General features: G+C 39.8%; 1 protein-coding gene across 11 annotated transcripts in view; it reads left to right on the forward strand.

Moving 5' to 3' along the window:
• LOC133376937 (sodium/hydrogen exchanger 10-like) overlaps positions 1-26,384 on the forward strand; it is a 238,936-nt gene that overhangs the window by 149,470 nt on the left and 63,082 nt on the right. For all 11 annotated transcript variants that reach the window (XM_061609941.1, XM_061609934.1, XM_061609937.1 and 8 more), the window contains 6 exons: positions 2,215-2,312; positions 10,720-10,839; positions 12,373-12,568; positions 14,592-14,780; positions 19,587-19,736; positions 20,608-20,659. In XM_061609941.1, coding sequence (XP_061465925.1) covers positions 2,215-2,312; positions 10,720-10,839; positions 12,373-12,568; positions 14,592-14,780; positions 19,587-19,736; positions 20,608-20,659 — 805 coding nt within the window. The remainder of the gene's footprint in view (positions 1-2,214; positions 2,313-10,719; positions 10,840-12,372; positions 12,569-14,591; positions 14,781-19,586; positions 19,737-20,607; positions 20,660-26,384) is intronic.

Below are 26,384 nucleotides of genomic sequence, written 5' to 3' on the forward strand. Positions count from 1 at the left end.
GGGAGGAATAGCACGGTTGTACGGTTGACACTGTGCAGATGTGCCAGCTGGAGTACCAGATTGGCTTCACTGGCATGTTTGCACCATGCCAACCTCACCACCGCCAAACTCCTTCTCCTCTCCTTCCCAGTGTGCTACAGTCACTCAGTTGGATGGAGGTCAGGTGAGCAGTGCAGCCCCACCATGTTGTCTGGTGCTGACTCCAGATTATTTTGTAACCAAAACTTAATAGTGTTGGAGCTGATTACAGTGCTGTAAAACCTTTAGATCCAAGATATGAAGGTAACAGTTTTAGTGATTGCTCTGGTATTTATCTGAATTGTCAAACCATACAATCTAGCATTTCACAGATGAAGGTAGGAACATGCTTGTAACACTCCTGTTCCAATACAAAGAATTATTGAACCTACTCTGCCTCATTCCACTCCATTGTACACACTGTTCCATTTTAGTGAAAGCTCTGCTCTACCTGCTGTGTAGTATCTCTTTACCTCCACTGATTTAAAGTATAAAAAGGTGTTTTTTGCTGTTGCCAGTGTGGTACAGTGGTTAGTATCAGGCTACGATGGGGAAAACATGGGCCGGTCACTACCTCTCAGACTAATGTACCTCAGAGTTGTTGCGAGGATAAAAATGACATCAGATATGCCACCTTTAGCTTTTTTGGGGAAAGTTGAATATATATGTAATTTAAGAAATCCCAATCCTCCACCTGAGCCAAGGAAGGCTCAACTTATTTGCCTCAAGCCCTGAAATGATGAGGATTCTCTCCCACATTCAAGCATTTCTGAAGTCTGCTTCTTGTATTAGAAATCTAGGGATATTATGTTCCAACCCGTGGTCACAGCCAGAAGGTACTTCAAGCCTTGTTGGGGGTTCTTATAGAATAGGAGTGGGTGGGAATCTGTGAGCCTCCATGTGTTGGAATACAGCTCCCATCATCATCTCTGATCACTGGCCACAGGTTCCCCACTCCTGCTTATAGAAGTTCCAGTCCAAGCAGAACCTTGGACAGTTCCATGTAGCACTCAGGCTCACACATGCATGGCAAGCTCAAATGTTGCTTCAGCAGTGGTTTAGAGATCTTTGAGACTTAAATAGGGCTGCAGCTCAGAGTCTGGGTATTTAGCTCCAACACCACCCTGAAGAAAGCTTCTTGATATAAAATTGATTTTGTCCAGTTAATAAAGCATTTGCTCTGGCAGTGCTGGGGAGACTGTAGTTCTGTTGTTGCTTCCAGGCTGGAGCCCTGAGCATAAGGGTAGCATGACCTTTCAGGCTGGGGAGGTGGTGAGTCCTGGGGTTTCAGTTACTATGGGACTACTGGGAGAGTGGGATTATTCGGGATAGATGCTGAGGGCAATTCCCTCACTCTGTCTGCTCTTTGAAGTGCCTGGGCTCATTCCTTCAATGTGAGGAGTCTGGACCTGAGATTATGACAAGGTAATCTCAGAAAATGTCTTCCAATCCACTTACTTTGTTTTTATGTATTTATTCTTTGATTTATATCCCACCCTTCTCCCAGCAGGAGCCCAGGGCAGCAGTTTTTAATTCTTAATTTAATTTAATTTAAAGTATCTGTAAATTACCTTTTATCACTGCAGGTGCCAAAGTGGGGTACAGAACTTACACATACAAACTGCAACCATATCATAAAATAAACAACAATATATTCTGAAATACATCAACAAATAATAAATAGCTAAAAACAACAGAGCAGAGTAAATAATCTTCATCTTACAAAACCTACAAATAAGAAGTCTTAACCTGGTATTGAAATGATAACAACTTTGCTGCCAGTTGTACCTGTAAGAAAGGACAATCCTCAAAGGGATTGACAGCTCTGTCCTCTATCACCAAAGATACCAAGACATGGGCAGGCTAGTATAAGGAGAGGCACTTCAGAGGCACTTGCTTCATGCTAGTCTGAGAAATGCATAAATTGAAGACTCGCACCTGACAGTTTGTTTATAAGCTGATCGCTGCATCATCAAGTGATGAGCTGCATGTGTGAATAAAGTGACAAAACAGATCACCACACAAGGAACTGTCATGTGTCCTCAGACAATGCTGTTCATTGGAATTAACAGTTTAATCAGTGAGTAGTATATGTATGTATAGGTATGTTGTGGAGATACATACTGTTATACAAATATTGCTAAAGAAATCAACAATTCTTTCAGTATCTATTTCATTTCCCCCCCCCAAATATAGGCCAGTTATCAGAAGCAATACAACAGTGGAATGCTGAACCAAGATGCTGCCCAAACATTAATAGGTGCAGCAGAAAGCTATGTTGATATTGAAGGAAAGTAAGTGCTTTATTTTAAACAAAGAAAAAGGTAACTGGTTTTTTTAAAATCTAATATACAGTTCATTAAATAATGGCATTAACTGCATGTTCATGCAGCTGTTGAGTCTAAGCATTCCAAATGGGTAAGCTATAGATGCAGAAATGTGATATGCATTCATTGTTTATGATCTTGCAAAGTCTGGCTCCAGGTTTTACTACAAAAAGGAATCATCTTGCATTTGCACATGTAGTGATGATGTGTTTAATACTCTACCAATTGGGATGTATGTGGCATTTAGGTTGTCTTTACTAACAGCTTCTAGAGGGAGACACACATTAGTCATACAGGAATAACTTCAAAGAATCTTGTTCCTCTTTAAAGACTAATTATCTATAATGTTCATTTTCATTTTATTTTCAAATTATTTTATTTTACACATTCAGTGCAACTAATCTGTAAATATCAACATCTTTCTTACAATATAACAATAAATGCTATCAATCACCAAATGATAAGCATTATTAAAATATTATTCTACAATTTTACAGTCAGCCACACTCTTAACTATGATAATTTTACAATCACAATCACATATAGGTCTCAATTGAGGAAAAATGTTCAGCATCATCCTGCACTTTTAATACTGTGTAGGATTTTGTCCTGCTTTATTGACATTTTATGACTTGATTATTACATCATTAATATTTTTCTGAAGATGCAAGTCATCTAAGCAGCGTGTGGCTGGAAAGACAGTTAATTAAAACTCATTCATTCATTGTGGAGTGTGTGGTAATTAGGGATGGGGGAGAATATCTGCCAAATTGGATCTGGCACTGGATTCCAGCTGAACTTAATTGCTTGCCATCCTTTTGGACCAGCACCTATTTTTTGCTGTGGGCCACAGCTGTAATCGGCATGGATTTTGTGTTCACAGCTGTAAATCGGCAAGAATTTTACAGAGTTATTTTCGTAGTGCTCCATAAATGGTGCATTTCCATTAAGAAGCCAGCATTTCATGCCCTTTTGACCTCCGTCACTTGTCAGTCGACCGCTCTCCAAGCCCCGGGCATTGCTAACAAGGAAAAGCAGCTTCAATTAGCCAATTTAAAACTCTGTTTCATCATACTTGCAAATACCTGTGCCACAAAGCCTCCTGGGTTCGTTCTTTAGCCCCATTTTTCTCTGCTCTCACGTCCCCTCATTTACCCCAATTTTAGGAACCTTAGTATTTTAGAGAAATGTTCCCAATGAAGCCAATTTTGAATCTAGATCATCCTAAGGGTAAAGGGTACCCTGTTTATAAGTCTGACCTATTTGGCTCAAATCAGGTAACCTCCGAGCCTTTTGCCTTGGAATCCGGAAAGCATTTGTTTCCAGAGGAATGGGAAACCGTTCCTCTCTTCCCAGAGGGTCCTTTGGGATCCACCCTTCTTTGGTAAAGAATAGATGAACAAACATCACGTATACAGACATTTAACATACATTATAATACCTTCAGGCCTCCATGGCTCCTGAAGTTGAGAAGTACATGGCCACTGAAAAAAATAAATAAACCACGGATTGAATCACCCCAAAATGGGCACAGCAGATCAAATCGGCAAGTGCAAGAACAAGCGGGAACAAAAAAATGGTGGATCGGGATTAAATGATGGACTATTGGAATGCAAGCAAATCAGAACCATGCAGTGAACCCCATCCCTAGTGGTAATAGATCTGTCTCTTCAGAAGAGGGGTGATGGTCTCATCACTATGGAATGATGGCAGTCTAAATCATAGCTTTACCTTCAGCCTAACCTAAAATGATATTAAAAAGCCATTGAAAGAATGCAAAACTGAGCAAATGCCAGCAAGGTTCCTAGGTCATTTTAAGAATTTTAAGAATTCCAGCCATTTTGATGGTGGCACTACTGTAGTGCAAAAAACAGCCAGAGAGGACAAGGACCAGTGCTAGATTGCTAGATTAAACTAATTCAAACAACTTCAAGAGAAACTATCCATGGAGTGGGGCTCTGTGATACAACCTCTCAAATATGAAATTCAAAGTAAGTCAGCAAAATTGACAAAAATTCAAACAACAATGGATATGGTGTTTGAGACTGGAGTAAAGCACTCTGCTGGCATAAAAGCCATGGCAAGAACTATTATGGATCTCATCTAAGATGGAGGATGCACAAAACAGAAATAAATGTTTCAGTGTTTATCTTCAAGGAGTCCCAGAATTGTCTGGAAGCACTGAGCTAGTATTCTACATGATCTGCTGGCTATTTAATCTATGCCTATAAGTTCTGATCATTCAAGAAGACATAAAAAGGGCTCACAGGGCCCTAAACGTGAAGCCATCTCAAGGATGAAAGCCAAGGTATATCATTTTCTGGGTTTTTTGGCATGTAGTTAGAGGGTATCATAAGATCTTTGAGACCAAACTAACAATTAAGTGTGAAGGAATTCAAATCCACATCTATCAAGATCTGAGTGTGGAGACTTTAGGTAAAAAAGTTATGCTTTTAAGTGATATCCTGAGCCGCTGCAGAAAGCAAATATCAATTATCAGTGAGTTTACCTGTTTTAAGCTGATTGTTAGATTTGAACAATGCTTGTAATATACACCTATCAAGAAGCAGGCAATCTCTTTATACATCTTGATGTTAACCTGGGAGAAGAACAACAAAATTCTGTGGGGAATGGAGATCCTGGCAAAAACTTTCCATTTTAAGAGCTCTGTGTACGGATGAGGACATCCAGAACGAATAAAAAGCCGTGATTTCAAAAGAATACGAAATTGCACAATAATAGACATAGGTGGACTGGATACATTGGATTTAGCAGTTGAAATTGATATTTGTGCAATAACTGAAATTGACGAGATAATCACTTTTGTGGTATATTTCTTCAAGGACAGATCTTACGCTGTTAAGATTTGGTAGTATGGTAGAAGTTTGTCCAGCAACCTGGACTCAATTGATCATTAATCTCAGAGCTTAATAGAAAGGCCCCAATGTGTGGTGTGTAACATGCCAGTGACTAATTTAAACATAGTTTTTAACACAGCATGTTTAGAAAAGAGCATCATGATTTCCTAGAATAGTTGCCAGTTAAGACTTGGGGAGGGATGTCTTGTGCTTGCAGGGTTTCATTCTAAACAGTTTCACCCATTGGAATGAGAATCTCATGGGCGCTGTCTAAGGGAGGATTTCACAGGGTTTTACCCATGGATGGAGCAAATTGGGTGTCTGTGGGTAGGTGGAGTTCTTGGGAATTATTTGTTCACAGAATCCATATGGAAAACATCAATCAATTGGTGATACTGGAGAAAAGTGTCAATAATTCTTTTGATTTGTGTATGACAAAAAAAGTGGATATGAGAAAAATCAACTCATTTGAAATGTGGTGTTGGAGGAGAGCTTTGCACATACCATGGACTGCGAAAAAGACAAATAATTGGGTGTTAGAACAAATTAAACCAGAACTTTTACTAGAAACTAAAATGATGAAACTGAGGTTGTCATAATTTGAACACATAATGAGAAGACAGGATTCACTAGAAAAGATAATAATGCTGGGAAAAACAGAAGGGAGTAGAAAGAAGGCCAAACAAGAGATGGATTGATTCCATAAAAGAAGCCACAGACCTGAACTTACAAGATCTGAACAGGGTGGCTTATAAGAGATGCTATTGGAGGGTGCTGATTCATAGGGTCACCATAAGTTGTAATCGACTTGAAGGCACATAATAACAACAATGACATTGGGATCAAATACCTTCTTTCCAGCTTGTATAAGGACTGAAGGTTGTATCCTGGAATGTAAGTGATCTTGGGACACCAGTGAAAAGGAAAAGAGTGTGTGGGATAATCAAAAAAGAAAACCAACAGAAGTTTTATTTTTGCAAGAAACTTGTGAAAAAAAAATAAAAAGGGGGTAGGGTATGATTCTTAAAAAAGACTTTGATGGATGCTGCTGTGCAGTGGGCTCCTCTAATCCAAAGAGTCAGCAATTTTATTAGCGTGAAGTCTGAGACATGATGTGGCTGAGGAAAACAGCACCCAATGGGAAGATATATATTTTTATTAAGGGAACAGTAAGGGGTTAAAGTATTATTCTGGCTCCATTTACATTACAGTTAAGGACCAGTTCCCTTGTTCAGTCTTAAGACTTTGGAAGAAAGGATTTAGGCTAGGGGAAATAATTCTCAAAGGACCTAAACACCACATTAGATGAAAAGACAGATAGACAAAGGGTGTCTGAGTGTGTTGAAAAGCAGAATAATTATAGTCATAAGAGAAAATAAACAGAAGTGCTAGACAAATTTAATATATAAATGGAGGCAGATTAATCCCAGTAGCAGATACTATATTTTCCTCTTGGTATAATGCCCATACAGTACATATTTGTTTTCTCTGCCTGACAGTCAGCTAAACAAGTGGCTAATATTTATTGCATTTTACTGTTACGTGCTTTGATTACAGTGGACTTTGGGCTATATAGACAAACAGCAAATACAATATGCATGCTGGCTCAATCCAATCCCCTTGCAGAGATGAGACGTATACACCAATATTAAAGATAGTATAAGCACTTACTTTGAATTGAACTGTACAGGAAATAGTCTGTGATACTGTGAAAGTAGTTTTAAGGAAAATGTGTATCAGCAAAGTAGAATAAAAAAGAAAACAATCAGGAAAGAGAAAAGCTGCAATGAGAGAGGTCAAATTATAGGATAAACATTGAGCCACAGGAGAGCAAAAAAGTATATAGTGTAAAGACTTCCTTGGGGGGGTGAAATCAAGGCCCTAGATATAATTTTTTAAAAAATCTATTGAATATACTAAAGTACTATGTTTGATGCCAGAAACTCAATGCTAGCTAATAGTCTGAACAAAAGGAATCTGAGGAACAAAATTTAAACTACTAAGAAATGATCAAAGGACAAAGATATATTAAAAAACTTAGAAATTTGAATATTTTTATTCCAATATATATAAATCAGAAAAGCAAGGTTTAGAGTAGGTTGCATATACAGGAGATAGTTATGGATACATTTTCTAAGGCATATTGAGAGTACCTTCACCAGGATATCACTCTATAAAAGTTACTGAAACTATTTTTAAAATCAAAATTTCATCAGACAGATGGTTTGCTGGGGGACTTCAATAAAAAGTTTGGGAATATACTGTCCACTTGCTAAAATTGTGGTCCCATTCTGTTACCATGGAAGTCAACAAGAATCACAGTCGTACCAAAACCAGATAAGGTTATGAAAAAAGTAGAATTGTATAGACCTATTTCATTACTCTATACGACCCTCCGTGGCGCAGAGTGGTAAGCGGCAGTAACGCAGCCGAAGCTCTGCTCACAGCCAGAGTTCGATTCCAACGGAAGGAGGAAGTCGAATCTCCGGTAAAAGGGGTCGAGGTCCACTCAGCCTTCCATCCATCCATGGTCGGTAAAATAAGTACCCGGCATATGCTGGGGCTAAAGAAAGGCCGGGGAAGAAACTGGCAATCCCACCCCATCTATACGGTCTGCCTAGTAAACGTCGCAAGACGTCACCCTAAGAGTCGGAAACAACTTGCACTATAAGTGCGGGGACACCTTTACCTTTTTTATTTCATTACTCGAGCAGGATGCTAAAATCTTTACAGATATTCTTGTAGAAACGAGTTGGTACTTGGGCTTAAATTATATCTACCTGGGTTAAACTATATTGATTTGATATAGGTAAATCAGGTGGGTGCTAAGTGTAATCCATTGCGGAATGCAGAGTGGTAAACCCATGAATGTATTGCTGGATGCAAGGCTTTAGATATATTGGAATAGTTTCTTACGAAGGAGGTTCTCCATCAAATGGAGGCTGGTCAGAGATTTGTGCACGTATGGGAAAATTATATCAGAACTATGAAGCAGCGATAAGGGGAAATTGACTGGACTCCAGACTGAGAACTATACAACAAGGACCTTACCAAAGCTCTACTTTGCCACTCTTGCTGTTTGCCCTTTCAGTTGAACTTCAGCTTCAAGTGCCAAAGCACAGAAAAAATTAATGTTTATCAAAGGTTTGGAAATGAATAGCTTATGCACAGGTTTAATTTGTTGGCTGATGATTTGACACTAATATTGAGAAGCCTACTCTAGGCAATTGATGAGATAATAAAAATAATATTAGAATTTGAGAAGCTTGGAAAAATTGCTTTCAAAAATGTGTATAAGGCGGACTTCCGGGAAGGGTGACTTAGCCTGTGCCTGCTTTTGAGACGGGCTCCTGCCTCAAAAGAAGCTTATTCAGATATATCAGTCAGTTTTTTTTTTTTTTTGACTGATTAAACTTCTCCCGGGTAGGGAGAAACGAAGAGATTAACCTCAAAGCCTATTTTTGTTGGGACGACCAGATCTCATTAATTTATGGGACGAGGTCCAGCCGACGAAGGTGGGACGGATTTTCAACAACAAGCTCTATCTGTTAAAGCGAACGTTCATCTTATCTTCTAAGAGAGAACGCACTAACAGGCAAGCACCCTTCTTTCTATATTTTTCTTTTACTTGACTTAAATTGTTGCTGTTTTAAAGAGATTTGCCAGATTGATCGGTTTTTGACATCTCACTGGGGAGCCATAACTTCTCTCTGCTACTCACTAATTAATAGCTTATCTCTGTTTTTGTTGCAAAAAGCTGTCCTGGATTTGCATTCTAAAGATATACACAGAAGAGGGATTTCTATTCCAGATTTTTATTTTGAAGAATATTATATTGTCTGAGACTACTCTCTTTTTGGTCTATTTTATTTTGACGAATCTGTTTTCTGACGACCGCCATTAATTGTTTCGATCCTGGGAACTGCATTTTGTTTACTTAAGCATGGAGAGATAAGGCTGTCTGCTTTGTTTATACTGTGATGTCATCAAGTTTGGAGTATTAACCCAATTGTTGCTGAAATAAGAAGTGGTTTTCCTATATTTTTCTTTTAAAATGGCAATTAAGAAAGTGGCTGAGAATCTGGAAATAACTATGTTTCAGAAAATAATGGATGAGATTGAGATAACGAAACAAAACCTGCGACAGGGTTGTAAGGAGCTGAAAATTGAATTGAGTAAAATGACGCAGGAGATTAAAGATATAGGGGTCCCTGTGAGAGAGGTGACCCTGGAAGGGGTCCCTGTGAGAGAGGAGACCCCGGAGATTGGAACAAACGTGGAACAGGAAAAAGATTTGGAGTCTATGGACTTTAGGACCCTGGAGACTGGAACAGGGGTCCCTGTGAGAGAGGAGACCCTGGAGACTGGAACAGGGGTCCCTGTGAGAGAGGAGACCCCGGAGATTGGAACAAACGTGGAACAGGAAAAAGATTTGGAGTCTATGGACTTTAGAAATAAAATCTATTGTTTGGAACTCAATGTTATCTCTGAAGAAATTAATGAAGATTCTAGAGATAAAGTTATCAATGGCATGGATAATCTTCTGGACTGGAATGATGTGATGGAGCCCATTATAGAGAAAATCTATGGAATTAACTGCAGCCATGTGACAATGGAAAAACTTTCAAGAGATGACCCAGTGTATTTTGAAAAAAAGAATAGAGATATGATTTTACAGCAGTATTTCAGCAACCTATTTAGAATGGATGGCAAGAAAATATTTGGGATAGAGGTAATTCCCATCAGACTCTTACTATATGACTATGGCTTTGACAGCAAGATTATTATGGAATACTGATAATGGAAGATTGGATACTGAAATTACTGGACTTAACAAGACTACTGAAGATGGAAGATGGAAAATGGAACTAATAGGGATAATAGAACAATGGCTACTGAAATTACTGAACCTAACAGATTCTGATGTGATGGATTAATTGAAATGTTTATTTTGACTATGGTTATGACAATAAGATTATCATAATTAGTAATGAGATGGATTAATCGATATGCTTATCTGGAAAAAAAAATTGATAGATATATTTCTTAAAGAATTGAAACCTCTCTTTGACTTTTTGTGGAAAGAATAAAGTAATGTTTATGAGATTTGATGATTAAGTAAGATAACTACTGGAGGAAAGTGATTTTATAATATGATTTAAGAGACAGGATTGTTATATATTATAGACTTATAACTGATTTGATCTTTGACAAATGGGAAGTCAATATTTTACTCTTTATTTTTTATTTTTGTTTTTGTTTTTGTTTTTTTTTGTTTAACTATTTTTGATTTTGTTCTTTGTCTTTGAATGTTTTATGATTTCGTCTTGTATGTTTTATGAAAATCTGAATAAAAATTATTGAAAAAAAAAATGTGTATAAGGCAAAACTGCATACAATCAGGATAAATTTGCACTGAAATGAAATTTATGAAGGTTTTTTTTTGTAAACTAATGTGGAAATGTGGAGAATTAAACTTACGAGCTTTTGTTCTCAAATATGTTATTTTAATCTAGGTTTATGAATATACATGAAGTAAAGACATATTGGGAAAGCAAAGGAGTACCAGTAATGATGAAGAAATGGCTCTCAGACTGGGTTTACAGTGTGAAAAAGGAAACATTTAAGGCACCAAAGTTAGTATATATTAATGTTTACTAAAATAGGATTGACAGAAAAGGCAGCATGATTACAAAATTAAAAGTTGCATACATACTCGTTGGTTAAAAGTAGTAGTCAAAATGTTGGGCATAGTTAAAGTCTGCTGGGATTTGGCCACAAGAAATCAAGTTTCCAGGTCTCCGGGAGCCAACTATCAAGCCAGAGGTAAGAAGTGCAGTTCTAGGCAGTCAGAGGTCCCAAAATAACAAGCAATGTGCTGAAGGATCAAAAGCAAGTAATAGCAAGTTCCCAAATCAGCAGGTAAGATCAGGAGAGCCAAGATGTGCAAATGATCAATGCCAAAGGCAGCTGTGAAGGGAAAAGGAGGTTAGTCAGACTTGATCCTGCCCAGTGAGACAGATTGCTCAAACTGAAGAGCAAGCTCTGAAGCTGGGATTTTATAAGACAAGGGAGTGCTAGTTAGGTGGTAATACTTATATTGTGACCTCCATGGATTCTTTGAGGTGCACAGTTCAGCCTGCAGAAATGTATCTAGTTGCACAGGAGATGAGACAAAGGGCTGACTCCTGGGAGCTCTGCGTCCAGATTCTTCCTGATACTGGTCCTTATCCCTGTGTGTGCAGGAAGGGATCAGTATTGAGTTTGATGGAGTTTTCTTTCTTCTCCACCTGGTGTGCTCCAGACCTATGTGCAGGATTTGTTTCTGGAATTTTTGAGGTCCAGGTAGGAAACCCACAGCGGGCTCCCCTCCCCAGATAGCAACTACTTTATTCTTCCCTTCTCCACCTTTTCCATTCTGCACTTGCTGCCTGCTTAGTCCTGACCCAGAGCTCTCCACTGCCTCCCTACTCTTTCAATCCTAGGAAAAGGGGCTGAGGGTAAGGAGGCAGTGATGTAAGCGGTGGGTAGAAGTTAGAAAGCAGAGTGTTACTTTTGGCCTTGTCATCATATTTCTCTGAAGCTGGAATGTCAGTGTGTCAAGAATGAAAGAAATGCAAGTCCATTGTACTGTTCTCCCCCTTTACTAGGGGTATCTCTAGTACCCCTTTTTGGGAAGTGACTGTCCCAAACAGCCCATGCCCATTTCCATGAGAAGGCTGACAAGAGTTAGAAGGAACGGAGCATGATTCGTTTGCACTCTTTTTGGTTCTGCTAGCTTGGATTCACATGTCTCCTTAGCATCTCTAGTTGATAGACTCCTGCCAGAGTGTGGTTCTCAGCATGTGTCTACAAATACACTGATTGCTGCCCATGTATGATGTGAACAAATAGATACTAATGTAGTTGTCTGGATTTTCTAAATGATTTGGTAACTAATTTAATTTAATTTTTTGTTAATGATTGTAATGTTTGTAATTTGATTTTAGCCTTTGCTGTTTTTAGATTGTGAAATTTGATTTTAGACTGATGTTTTGTATTATATTGTATTTTATTGTATCTATGTTCACCGCCCAGAGAGCTATTGCTAGTCGGGCGGTATATAAGTTTTAAAAATAAATAAATAAATAAATAATCAAACATCAAAATCTTATTCCTGTCCTCCACAGAAGCAAGTTTCTGAGAACATGTCACCATCTGGTATTTATGGAGGAATTTGAATATATAAGTACCATGATAACATTTTTGAACTGTGTTCCTATTGTTCTTCACTTTATACCAAGTATTAGTTCAACCTTTCTTCCAGAACTAAAATTGTGCAACTACTATTTTTTGAGTTTGTATATATTGGAAGCATTATTGAAGGTACTGATTATATAAAGTACTGAAATGTTTATATTAATGATAATGTTAATTACTGACATATTTTAGAAAACAGAATTTGAATTAATTTTACTAACAGCATGAAATTAAACTTCTGCTGATGCAAGCAAAGCTCGGTCAGATCTTGAAACATTGCTCTTTCTATTTTGGTATACTTTTTAGTTTTTCTGCTAATTCTCTTTCTTAAGTTAATGTTCTGATTCTTTCTGTGGTCTAAAAGAAGCAACTATAGTTGTGTTCACTTAGAATTGATCCAGCCCCTCTATTGATTACTCACTGCAAAATCGCAGCGATGCCAGTGTATGAGGATGTTGCTATACTGGCAATCTCTCTCCCATATATCCAGAGCTGTGTGCAAAACTGCATGTGTACTTTATTGTGGTCAGGGGAGGGGACCCCCAGTTAATTCTAGTTTATTAGCTTTACATAATTGCATTGTGTCTGTGCTTTATGTTTGACAGTTTAGGAATAACACTCCTCTGCTGTTACCTCCACGGCAATGTAGAGTACATAGAGGTTCTGTATAGTCATCATAGCTCATAGCTGCTGATAGAGCTATTCTTCATGAATCTGTTAATCCCCTTTTAAAATTGTCTAAGCTTGTGGCCATCTCCAACCTTTTGGCAGGGAATACTATACATTAAAAAATTTTAATGTATGCTTTGTGAAGAGCGTAGCAGTGCTGAATCAGACCAGAAGTCTAGCATCCTGTTTCCCACTGTGGCCAACCTTGTGGGCTTCTGCAGGACGTGAAGATAGTACCCTTTCCCGTTGTTGCTTACCAGCAACTGGTACTCAGAGAAGGACTTTTTCTGAACCTAGAGACTGTGTCTGACATCAAGACTAATAAACGTATCCTCCATGAATTTGATAAACCTGTCTTTGGTAAATTTGCCTAATCCAGTTTTAAGCCCATCTAAACAAGTAGCCACCCTCACCATATCTTGTGGCAGTGAATTCCATACATTAATTGTGTGTTGTCTGATGTACTTCCTTGTGTTTGTTCTGAGTCTTCTGACAATGTTATATTGGGTGACCTTGATTTCTAATTTTATGAGCAAGGGAGAAAAAACATCTTTGTATTCATTTTTTCCATACTATGCATTGTTTTATAAACCTCTGTCATAACCCAACTGTATTAACCTTTATTATAAATTTAAAAAATCAAATGTTGCAGCAATTCCTCACAGAGAGGGAGCTCTGATCATTTCGTTTGCCCTTTTCTTCTTTTCCAGCCTTAGATTGTCCTTTTTAAGCAACCAGAATTGTACACTGTATTTCAGGTGTGGCCTTATGAGTCACCATAGATTTGAGTATCTGTATGGCAATAATGGCAGTTTGATTTTCCTTTCCTAATAATCCTTAGTGTGGAATTTGCCCTTTTCATTTCTACCACACACTGGAACATTTTCTGCTGCCCTTGATCTTATGGAGAGGGACTTGGAAGTAACTTCCTATCCAACTGAACTACAGCCTGAGCTGGTTCTTCCTAAGACTGTGGGCTGGCCTGCAGGTGGAATCTGTTGGAGAAAGGAGCTGACACCTTCCAGTCTCTGGTGTGCTCTGTCGGCCTCCTCCAAAGTTATGCTTTTTTGAACCAATGTGCATCATTTTACACTTGAATTTAATTTGCTATTTCCTTGCCCATTCACCCAGTTTGAAGAGATCCTTTTGGAGCTCTTCTCAGCCCTCTTTGGTTTTTATTACCCTGAATAATTTGGTGTAATCTACAAATGTGTCCAGTTCACTGCTCATCCTTAGCTCCAGGTCATTTATGAACATATTATTGTTATTGTTATTAAAAAACACTTGTACCCAGTACGTATCCTTTTAAGGTTCCGCTTCTAACTGCTTTCCTTTTAGGGAGCTGTCCATTTGTTATTGTTTCTATTATGTAAAGTGTTTTGGGAGCCCTGTCAGCTGAAGAGTGGGATAAAAAATGCTTAATACATACAAGTGAAAAAGCATTCTTATTTAATGTCTATTTTATATTTGTTTTAAACAGGCTTTTGCAATGGGGAGGACCTACATCTATTACCACTGGAACCAGTTTGATCTTATAATCATAGTAGTGGGAGTTGTTGATGTCATGATTATCAATTTGTTTAAATCACTTAGTCCATCATACCCTATGATTAATGCTATCAGGATATTCCGATTTATTCGCATTTTAAGAATTCTGCGGCTCTTGAAGGTAAGAAATCTATTTCTATTATTTTTTCTATAACGTTGTTGAAAACATTATTTTCTTCTATGATTCTGAGACTGGGCAGAACCTCCTCCTGGTTGACAAACAAGACTTTTAGTAAGATTGACATCAAGGGGATGGGCTTTCCCTTAATTCCCAAAGTAGTCCTGTTTGGCTAGAAGACAACAGGCTGCTGGCATGGCTTGTTTCCGAGCTTTTGTGACATCCTTTAAATTTTAGTTCAACAGTGTGCTGAATTTGTGGAAGAGATACATATATACTGTCTTTTGTCTAAAGTACAAATCCAAGATCTCAAATGGTTCAATCAATCCTGCTTCTACAAACAAACAAACAAGCAAACATAGGTGCAGCCCAAACGTCAAAGTGCTAAATGTCAGCCTTAGCTGCCATCCTGATATCTAATGGAAGAGCTTTTTTCATGCATTACCCAGAAATGCCATTTTTGTTTCCAGAATTGGCTTGTTATATAGGTTGATATTGTCCTGCCTTCTTTCTGCTTAAACCCTTCTCATTCACAGGAGAAAAAATGGCACCAGGTAGATGTTGCTGTCAGTTTTTTTTCTTCAGGAGCCAGGACTCTAGAAATTCTGGAATTTTCTTCATACTGGTTGGACTGAGTCCAGGATTTCCACTTCCATGGTGGCTAATTATAGAAGAGATTGCATTTGTTTGACTTGTCAGTCTCAGTGTCATTTCCCACTGAAAGGCATTACAGTTCATTTCTTGTGAAATTCTGCTGCTTCCATACCTAGGAATGAAATGTTCTGAAAATCTCGATATTGAGCTTATTTGCATTGAATTTTTCTAATTCCCATCTTGCTCCTAGATCCAATGAGAAGTGAGGGTTTTTACTGGTTCCATTAAAAATATAAACAATTCTCGCACGTTGTATATATGTATTATATGCATACTATTTTGTGCATTTTATATGCATGTACACTCCAGGTTTCCTAAAGTATTCAGCACATAAACAGATAACATACAACAATGTATATATGTGTATAAAAATATTCAGTGTATCAATACATAAAAAATTATGCTGTTGAAATAGTGTTGCATGGGGTTTGACTCTTTTATGCATATTACATATATAATATGTGTATTCTTGCATATAATTTTGGTTATAATTTTGCATGTAATTAGACTCTTTCAGAACAAATAACAATGCATGAGTGGTTCAGAAATAAGTGGGCACTTAATGCAAGAGGTGATCTGTTGCATGCAAAGCTCAATCAGGTCAGAACCACTAAATTCCATTTGTAAATCCATTCAAAAGAGATTTCTCTTCCATCCTTGTGCATAGCTTATAGGAGCTGCCTGAACCCCAGTGCACATAGCAAGGACATGGGGAGAGGGCTCTGCAGATTGCTGGAGGTGGTGTGATTTTAAAGGATCAGATTTTTATTTATGGTGGGACTATCCTGTGGTTGAAATGTACTGGGAAGATGTAATTGCTAATATCAGCCTGATAGCTTGCTATCCAGTGGTGAAAAGCCTACAACTCTGTCTCATGTTGTTTTAGGGAAAAAAGGGGATGCTGCCTCTAAGGACTTAATATGATACATGCTGCTGGCTGCATGCCTTGTAATCACACAAAACTGAAAAAATGCAGCAGGTGTAACCATCCGACTCCGGTACAAAAATGTATAGAACCTCGCCACTATGGAGAAATTAACATGCTATTTAAGAACTTTAAGAGACTATAAAGCTACAGACTCATTTAATAAAACTCACAAGATTTTATTACCTTTTTTGACAATGATTTTTAAAAATTTTATTGCTTAAATGAATATATAGTATACAATATAAATCCATTTCCAGCACATACACAAAAAGAATACATAAAAAAAAGAAAAAAGATACATAGAATATATATATGTATAAAAAGAAAAGAGGTGCTAATATCAATATATTAATGATTTACCATTTATATAAATAGAGAGAGAGAGAAGCCCTCTCAAGAATAAAAAGCAAAAAGGAGATTCACTACATAAGAAAAATGAGAGCTAATCATTTTCCACTTCCTGATATCCTAATGTACTAGAAATATGGTCAGTTAACTATAAATTACTGAAACAAAAATATCTTGAGTCTGTAATTTCCATATCTGCCATTCCAGTATCGGATGAATCTTGCCCACCATTCCATGAATTCTGTGCCTCTTAATGTCCCTTCTGTCCTATTCACAAGATAAGTTAACTTGTCTATTACAGCAAGTTCTAAACGTTTATTCAGCCATTCATTTTTATTAGGAGGTTGTGCCATTTCCCACTTTCTGGTCCATTTGATTTTTGCTGCTACGATCATTATACCTACCAATGATTTAAGATTGCTGGAATGATGTCTGGAATAACCTGAAAGATTATCAACATCAAAGTTCGTCTTAAGGGGAAACCTGTTATATCTGAGATAACACGGACTATGTAGGACCAGTATGACAAAACGATGGGGCAATCCCACCACATATGTTTGAGATTGGCATTAAGAACATGACAGTTCCAGCACCTGAAATACTTAACAGACTGCATTTTGTTCAAACGCTGTGGTGTCAGATACCACCTTAGCATTAACTTATACTGAAATTCTTGTACTGGGAAAGAGAAAGAGGTCTTGTCAATCAGTCCCCAAATTTTAGGAGTGGCCTTCCTATCTCTCTCTCCCACCTTTTCTTTAGCTTTCAAGGTCCAGCTTTCAATGTTCTTTAACTTTCAAATCCAACAGTATTTTGTAATTAGTTGATAGCATTCAAGCATCTCCTCCTATTTAATCGCTTCCCTGAGATCAGCCTTAGGCTTATTAAATTAATTAGAAAATCCCTTATTTGAAAATACTGGAACTAGGATAGAATCTATTCTGGGATGTTCTTATTCCAGATAAAACTGTCTAGGATCTTTTGCCAGCTTTTCAGTTCTCTGAAATTGATAGTAGCAATGCTATGAACAAATACAGAAATCTTGAGACTGTGGACATCCTAATTGCATTTATTATGGTGAGCCAGGATAATTTTAACTTCTTCCATCTATTCAACTCAGCTTTAGTTGCTTATACTGCAGTGTCATAGTTCAATTTAGCTACTTTCTTCACATTCACTACCAATTTTGCGCCCAGATATTTAACTGGGCAATCTCAAATTCTCAACCCATAGTTTTGCTCAATGTATTGCTCTTCATCCTTTGCCAAGTTTACAGTCAGGATTTCTATCTTCTGTTTATTAAACTCATACCCAGAGATTTTATTGAATCAATCACTTATACTAAAGATTGGGGGAAGACTAGCTCTATGATCAACTATAGAAAGCATGACATCATATGCATAAGGAGTGATCTTAATCTGAGACCCTTAGGCCTTGATCCCTTTAATTCTTGGCTCCTCCATGATAGCACAGGCCAGTGGTTCTGTTGCTAGGGCAAAGAGTAACAGCAACAGCAGACACCCCTCTCTGATCCCTCTTTTTAAAGTCAGCTTATTTTTCAGCCTTTTATTCACAAGTATCTTTGCCACTGGCCTTGAGTATATAGACTTTACATAATTAACGAATCTAGGTGCCATATTGTAAATTTTCATCACGTCAATTAAGTATGGCCACTTCACTCCATCAAAAGCTTTAATGGCATCAAGAAGTAAAAGTACTGTTGGAATCTTACTGATCTGGTCCCAGGCTATGGTCTAAAGGCACATAAGGCCAGTGGGGTCAGGTCTGGTTAGTGCCTGGATGGGAGACTGCCTGGGAACCGTATGTAAACTGCCTTGGGTTTCATGTAAAAGAAAGGTGGGGTATAAATGTAATAAATAAATAATAAATTTGGTCCTTATCAATAATGTTAATCACTTTTCTGAAATTAAAACAAATCTGTCTGCCTTTTATGAACCCAATTGCTCAGGATTTATGTAATTAGAAATCACATCATTTAGTCTCCTTGCCATAATTCTGGTCAGGATTTTATAATCTGTGTTTAAAAGTGAAATTGGCCTATACAATTTGACCTTTGCTGGATCCTTACCCTCCCTCAATATAAGGACAATCTTAACTTTAAACCAGCTGTTAGGAAGATTTCCAGAATCCAGATATGCATTGTATAGACTAGCTAATTCAGCTGCTAGAATTAGGGCTCCCAGTCTTGAGTTCTATTTGGCATACAACTCAACACTCAAGACTGGGAGCCTGGATTTTCTTGGCTTGCTGAAGGTAAGACTTTATTTCCTCCTCTGTAACTGGAACACTAACAGCTTAATTGTCTGCAGCTGTAAAGCTGGGAATATGCAAAGTCCCAAGATCTGACCTATATCATGTATTGATGGGCTTTGAGATGTATATAGGTCTTGATAATACTAATAAAATTCCTCACCGATCGCCTTCCTATCAGTCTTTACTTGTCCTGCTACTGTCTGAACAGAGATATCAGATTTTGTTTTTGCTGCTTTGCAAACCGCCATGTGCGAAGCTTGTCTTGTATAGCTCCTTTTTTGAAATACCTTTGTTTTGTCATCACCAGTTTTCTCTGCAGCCACCATATCATGTGACTCTATTTTTCACTACAACCAACCTCTCATATATGTCATCTGAAGGATCTTGCTTGTGCCTCTTTTCCAGATCTTCCAAATCCTCTATTTAAACAAATTGTTTGTGTGAACTTACACAAGTATCCCAGGAGCAACTGGATATCTAGGTTTGATGATGGTCCTGACTTGGGTAATGGTGAAGGACATGCAGTGAGCTAATACAGCCATTTACTCTGCCACACGTAATAGATATTTTTGTAGCTGTTGTTTTTAATATGTTATGTATTTCAGCTTGTGATACCCAAAGTGATGTCTTTATTGGACAAACAAATAAACAGACAGCTCACTTTCCGATATGATATTGCCAAAGGATATGTTCAAGGTGAAGAAGATATAAAATGTTTAATTGGACAGATTGCTGGCCATGAGAGAGTTTATCAAGTGAGTAAATAATTTTATTTTAAGCAGAAAAAATAAATTTGTGGCATCATTCTTTAAAGCAGGAGTGGGACAGCTGTGGCTCTCCAAATGGACTACAGCTTCCATTAACCCTGTCTATTGGCCATGCGGGCTGGGGCTGATGAAGTTAAAAAAACATGTGGGGAGGGGACACAGGTTCCCATTTCCTGTTTTTAAAGAGACACAAATATCTTTTGAGGAAGACTCTGCAAAATGGGATTACCAAAATAATATTTTGTACATGTAAAAAAGTCAGGGCCTATGGAAGTAGTAGAGGCTACAAGAGTCTCAGAATAAGTGGGAAACAAGATCAAGACAAGAGAACTGAACCTTTATAAAACACTTTGTCATCAGTCAAGCAACCACACTAACAATATGTACCACAGGCTGATGCCCTTCTCTACTGTAGTACATATAACACCTCCAAGTAATGCGGTACTGCTCAGAAATAAAGAAATGGATGTTTTCCACATATAAGCCCTTTTCCAGAGTTAAAGATAGAATCCAGTTCAGAGGTAATGCTAGCAATAGTTAGGAAATGGGAAGCATGCCACAGATTTGCCCTTCCTCTCTCACGGTCATGAATTCTCTCATCGTTGCCTGTCTGTCAGTAGTGTAATGTTACTTCTGTACTGGCAAACCATGATTTGCTTTGTAGCTGGAACCTGCTTACAACTGTCTTTATTTTAAGTATTTCAAGTCTTTAGGTTGGGGGCAAAAGATTTTTTTTTCATATTTGCTATTGCCAATTAAAATCGGTGTAATTATTCATTAGTGACTATAGAGATGAAACCATCTTTCAAGGAAATAGGTGTTTTGTTTAACATAAAATGTACTTTCAATTTTTTAACAGGAAATAACTAAAATATTGGAAACAAACAAACAAGAGGCTATGAAGGAGTTAGGTATGCATTTAAAGAGGTATCATACATACAAATTTCTGTGGTAGCTCTTTGGAAATAATTTACACTTATTTAATTAATTCAGTTTCCAAAGCTTCTGTAAAATTTGGATGAAGATGTAAAATTTATTTATTTAAACCATTTCTATACTGCTTAATATATATAAAAATCTCCTAAGTGGTGTACAGAAGATAAAATCCAGATGGATTCATGAAAGCGCTTGGGGAATCCTTGGAGCATGCACACGGGCACTCGGTGGAGGCTCTGGTGGAGATGTGGAACACGGCAATGACCGGGGCAATAGACCGGGTGGCTCCGAAACGCCCTCTCCCCCTGAATAGAGCTCAGGTGGCGCCGTGGTATACCCCACGGCTGCGAACTCTGAGGCAGGAGGTGAGGGCTTGAGCGCCGGTGGCGGAAATCACGCTCTGAGGACGATTGAACACAGATTAGAGTGGTGGCAGCAGCGTACCATGTGGCAATAGGGGCAGCAAAAAAGGATTTTTATGCTGCTTCTATTGTGTCCGCAGGGTGCTGTCCCAGGAGGTTGTTCCAAGTGGTCCGGAGCCTGGTCGGTCCAGTTGCCCTGGAGCCAATGGAACAGTCTAAGGCCTCCTGTGACAAATTGGCAAGGCACTTTGCTGATAAAATCAATTGTATAAAGAGTGCTATTCCATGCGCTGTGGATACAGTGAGTGAGCCAGAGTCAGCCAGGGGCATCTCGGCGGGTTGGGATCGGTTCCATCTTCTTCCATCCAAGGAAGTGGACAAGGTGCTTTCAACCTTAAACCCTACCACCTGCTTACTTGACCCTTGCCCGTCATGGCATGAGTGGCAAAGATAGACTGAGCGAGGGGATCAAGGCAGTGGTAAATATGTCCCTGGAAGAGGGAATAATGCCATCAGCCCTCAAGGAGGCAATAATAAAACCAATTCTAAAGAAGCCCTCCTTGGATCCCCAAGTCTTGAACAACTTTCACCCAGTCTCGAATTTACCATTTCTGGGCAAGATGGTGGAGCAGGTGGTGGTAAAGCAGTTGCAAGCGCATTTGGAGGAAGCAGATTATCTTGATCCATTTCAATCCGGCTTCAGGCCTGGACATGGGACTGAAACAGCCTTGGTCGCCTTGGTGGATGATATGAGGAGGGTACCTTCCTCATCCTCCTGGATCTCTCAGCGGCTTTTGATACTGTTGATCACGGCATCCTCCTGGACCGCCTGGAGAGGCTGGGCATTGGGGGCACTGTACTGCAGTGGTTCCACTCCTTCCTCTTTGATAGGTACCAGAGGGTAGCACTGGGGGATGAGGTTTCAGACCCATGGCCTCTCACTTGTGGGGTGCCACAGGGTTCCATCCTCTCCCCAATGCTATTTAACATCTACGTAAAGCCGCTGGGAGCTATCATCAGGAGATGTGGGCTGCAATGCCATCAGTATGCAGATGACACTCAGCTCTATCTCTTGTTTAAGTCTTCACCGGGGTTGGTTGTGGAAACCCTGTCTAAGTGCCTGGAGTTGGTGTGTGGCTGGATGGGAAGGAATAAGCTGAAGCTGAACCCTGACAAAACCGAGGTACTGTTCGTGGGAGACAAGGGAAGGTTGGGGGATGTTAACTTGGTGCTTAATTGGGTACAATTGCCCCTGAAAGACCAAGTCTGCAGCCTGGGGGTCATTCTTGACTCCCAACTGTCCATGGAGCCTCAGGTCTCAGCTGTGAGCCAGGCGGCGTTGTATCAACTCCATCTACTACGAAGGCTGCACCCCTACCTTCCAAACCATCTGCTCCCATTGGTGGTACATACCCTGGTCTCCTCTCGCCTAGACTACTGTAATGCGCTTTACATGGGGTTACCCTTGAAAACGGTCCGGAAGCTGCAACTGGTACAGAATGCGGCCGCTCGCCTGATTAAGGGTAGCCGCCGGCGAGATCACATCACTCCAGTGCTGAAGGAGTTGCACTGGTTACCAGTTGCTTTCCGGGCCCAATTCTAGGTGTTGGTTTTAACCTTTAAAACCATATACGGTTTCGGCCCAGTCTATCTGGAAGAGTGCCTCCAACATCATCAATGTTGCCGCCCAACAAGATCAGCCTCAAAAGACCTTCTCTCCGTCCCACCAGTTGAAACAGCTAGACTGGTGAGTACTAGGGAGAGGGCATTTTCGATCATGGCACCCACTCTGTGGAACTCCCTCCCAAATGACATCCGCCATGCCCCCTCCATGATGAGCTTCCGCCGGACCTTGAAAACCTGGCTCTTCAGGCAGGCTTTTGGGGCAGGTTAGGTTTTAGTGTTATTGTTGGAATTTTAAGGTTTTAATGTAAATTATATGTTTTTATGTTGTACATCGCCCAGAGTGGCTGGTAAATCAGCCAGATGGGCGACTAATAAATTTAATAAATAAATAAAATAAAATAAAAATAAAACAAAAGCAAGTATTATAAAAATATACAATAAAGTGACAATATAAATGCATTTTGTTGTTATGTGCCTTCAAGTCGATTACGACTTATGGCGACCCTATGAATCAGTGACCTCCAAGAGCATCTGTCATGAACCACCCTGTTCAGATCTTGTAAGTTCAGGTCTGTAGTTTCCTTTATGGAATCAATCCATCTCTCATTTAGTCTTCCCCTTTTTCTACTCCCTTCTGTTTTTCCCAGCATTATTGTCTTGTCTAGTGAATCATGTCTTCTCATTATGTGTCCAAAGTATGATAGCCTCAGTTTCATCATTTTAGCTTCTAGTGACAGTTCTCGTTTAAAAGCAATTGCCTTGCACTTCTCCACTCAACATCTCTCAACCTCCTGGCTCTCACCCAGGACTCCACCCATCCACCGTAGCTCTCACCCAGGGTTCAACACACACAAATCACCCCCAAAGTCTCACAAGCTTCCCAGGGGATCCCAAAAATGGCAAACAGAAGGATGCGGGGGCAGCTGGAGGGCCGAGCTGCCCCTGCCCTGGAAGGCACCATTGACATGGATGCCGTTCTTGCCGAGGCAGTGTAGGTAGAAGTGCTGGGCGCGGAAGGCGAGCTCCATGTGGTGGCACAAGATGAAGCTGGAATGGCCCATCTTGAATTCCACCGAGTCCTGCGAGGAGCCGCGTCCCATCATCACAGATGCCCAATGCATCATGAACTCCAGGTTGCAGCCCCGAAGATGCGCCAGCACCAGAGGCAGTGCTGATGCCAGGCCTGAGGAGTAGCAGGAGGAGGCCGCTGACACCAATGTATTCTATATTTCCTAACTCTTCCATCTCCATCTGCTCGGGCTCACTCATCTGCTACTCCCCAGGCTTCTGCTGCTGCTGCTGCAGATAATCATAAATTGCTGGTGTGCTTCATTTGGCTTTGTAGGTCACAAGTTGTACAGGCTGGAGCAATTGGTTGCCTTAACAACCAAAGGAAATCCAGAATCCCTTTCCAACTGCACTGATTTGATCAGTCTCACACAGCTGAGCTGCCACTCAAAGCACAGAAACCTGGGGCTTTCAAAATGTGCATGCTCTCATTGTCTCCACAGATATTGTAGTGAAGAGATTCCTGCTCCAGGGATTGCCAGTCACTAAGTTACCAAAACAGTACCACTAGCATGCAAGAGGGAGGTATCAGTAGGGATGGGAGAACCCAAAGTTTTGCAGAAGTAGAAAAAATCTTTAGGACAAAACTAGAAGCAGGAAATCCCCCAAAGCCGCCCAGTGTGGACGGGGCTTGCTCAGCAGCCTTAGAACCTTGGGTCAGTTGGAAAAGAACATTTGGGATGGGGGAGGGAAATGGAAGTGGCTGGTGAAGAAGACAGCATGGCAGTCAGGGAGGCTTCAAATTGCCGCTATAAGTTGGCAGATGTGCAAAAGAGAATGGAGGAAGAAACAGATATAAAAAAGACAAAGTACTATTTCCTTGTCAGGAACTCATTTCTTGCTTCACAATGAGAAGCACTTGTTAAATGTTCTCAGGGACAGATGTAAAAACTGCCCATAGACATCAACTGAAAAATCCAAGATTTTAATGTCAGTGGAATTAGGGACTAGTCTCTTCCCCCACTTCACCTCACAAGGGTGAAGGCCTTTTTCAGTTGTGGTTCCCCATCTGTGGAACGTTGTCCTTTGTGAGGTCCACCTAGTGTCTTCATAGAGTTGGAAGGAGCCTTATAAGACCATCGAGTCCAACCCCTTGCTCAGTGCAGGAATCCAAATTAAAGCATACCCAACAGGTGGCTGTCTAGCTGCCTCTTGAATGCCTCCAGTGTTGGAGAGACCACCACCTTCCTAGGTAATTGGTTCCATTGTTGTATCGCTCTAATGGTTAGGAATTTTTTCTTGATGGTCAGTTGAAATCTGGCTTCCTGCAACTTGAGCCCATTATTCCATGTCCTGCACTCTGGAATGATCGAGAAGAAGTGGCCAAGTTTGCTGACGACACTAAATTGTTCAGGGTTGTTAAAACAAAAAGGGATTGCGAAAAGCTCCAAAAAGACCTCTCCAAACTGAGTGAATGGGCGGAAAAATGGCAAATGCAATTCAATATAAGCAAGTGTAAAATTATGCATATTGGAGCAAAAAATCTTAATTTCACATATACGCTCATGGGGTCTGAACTGGCAGTGACCGACCAGGAGAGAGACCTCGGGGTTGTAGTGGACAGCACGATGAAAATGTCGACCCAGTGTGCGGCAGTTGTGAAAAAGGCAAATTCCATGCTAGCAATAATTAGGAAAGGTATTGAAAATAAAACAGCCGATATCATAATGCCGTTGTATAAATCTATGGTGCGGCCGCATTTGGAATACTGTGTACAGTTCTGGTCACCTCATCTCAAAAAGGATATTATAGAGTTGGAAAAGGTTCAGAAGAGGGCAACCAGAATGATCAAGGGGATGGAGCGACTCTCGTACGAGGAAAGGTTGCAGCATTTGGGGCTTTTTAGTTTAGAGAAAAGACGGGTCAGAGGAGACATGATAGAAGTGTATAAAATTATGCATGGCATTGAGAAAGTGGATAGAGAAAAGTTCTTCTCCTTCTCTCATAATACTAGAACTCGTGGACGTTCAAAGAAGCTGAATGTTGGAAGATTCAGGACAGACAAAAGGAAGTACTTCTTTACTCAGCGCATAGTTAAACTATGGAATTTGCTCCCACAAGATGCAGTAATGGCCACCAGCTTGGATGGCTTTAAAAGAAGATTAGACAAATTCATGGAGGACAGGGCTATCAATGGCTACTAGCCGTGATGGCTGTGCTGTGCCACCCTAGTCAGAGGCAGCATGCTTCTGAAAACCAGTTGCCGGAAGCCTCAGGAGGGGAGAGTGTTCTTGCACTCGGGTCCTGCTTGCGGGCTTCCCCCAGGCACCTGGTTGGCCACTGTGAGAACAGGATGCTGGACTAGATGGGCCACTGGCCTGATCCAGCAGGCTCTTCTTATGTTCTTATGTTCTTAAGAGATCCTGGCCCTCCTCTGTGTGGGAACCTTTCAAGTACTTAAAAAGTGCTATCATATATCCTTTCAGTCTTCTCAGGGCTAAATATGCCCAATTATTTCATTCTCTCTTCATAGAAATTTGTTTCCAGTCTCCTGATCATCTTCATTGCCCTCCTCTGAACCTGTTCCAGTTTATCTTAAAGTGTTGTGTTCAGAACTGGATGCAGTGCTCAGAATGAGGCCTAGCCATTGCCAAATAAAGGTGAACTAATATTTGACATGATTTGGAAACTATACTGTTAATGC

Source organism: Rhineura floridana, chromosome 2, assembly GCF_030035675.1.
Source record: "Rhineura floridana isolate rRhiFlo1 chromosome 2, rRhiFlo1.hap2, whole genome shotgun sequence".
NCBI classification, from domain to species: Eukaryota; Metazoa; Chordata; class Lepidosauria; order Squamata; family Rhineuridae; genus Rhineura; species Rhineura floridana.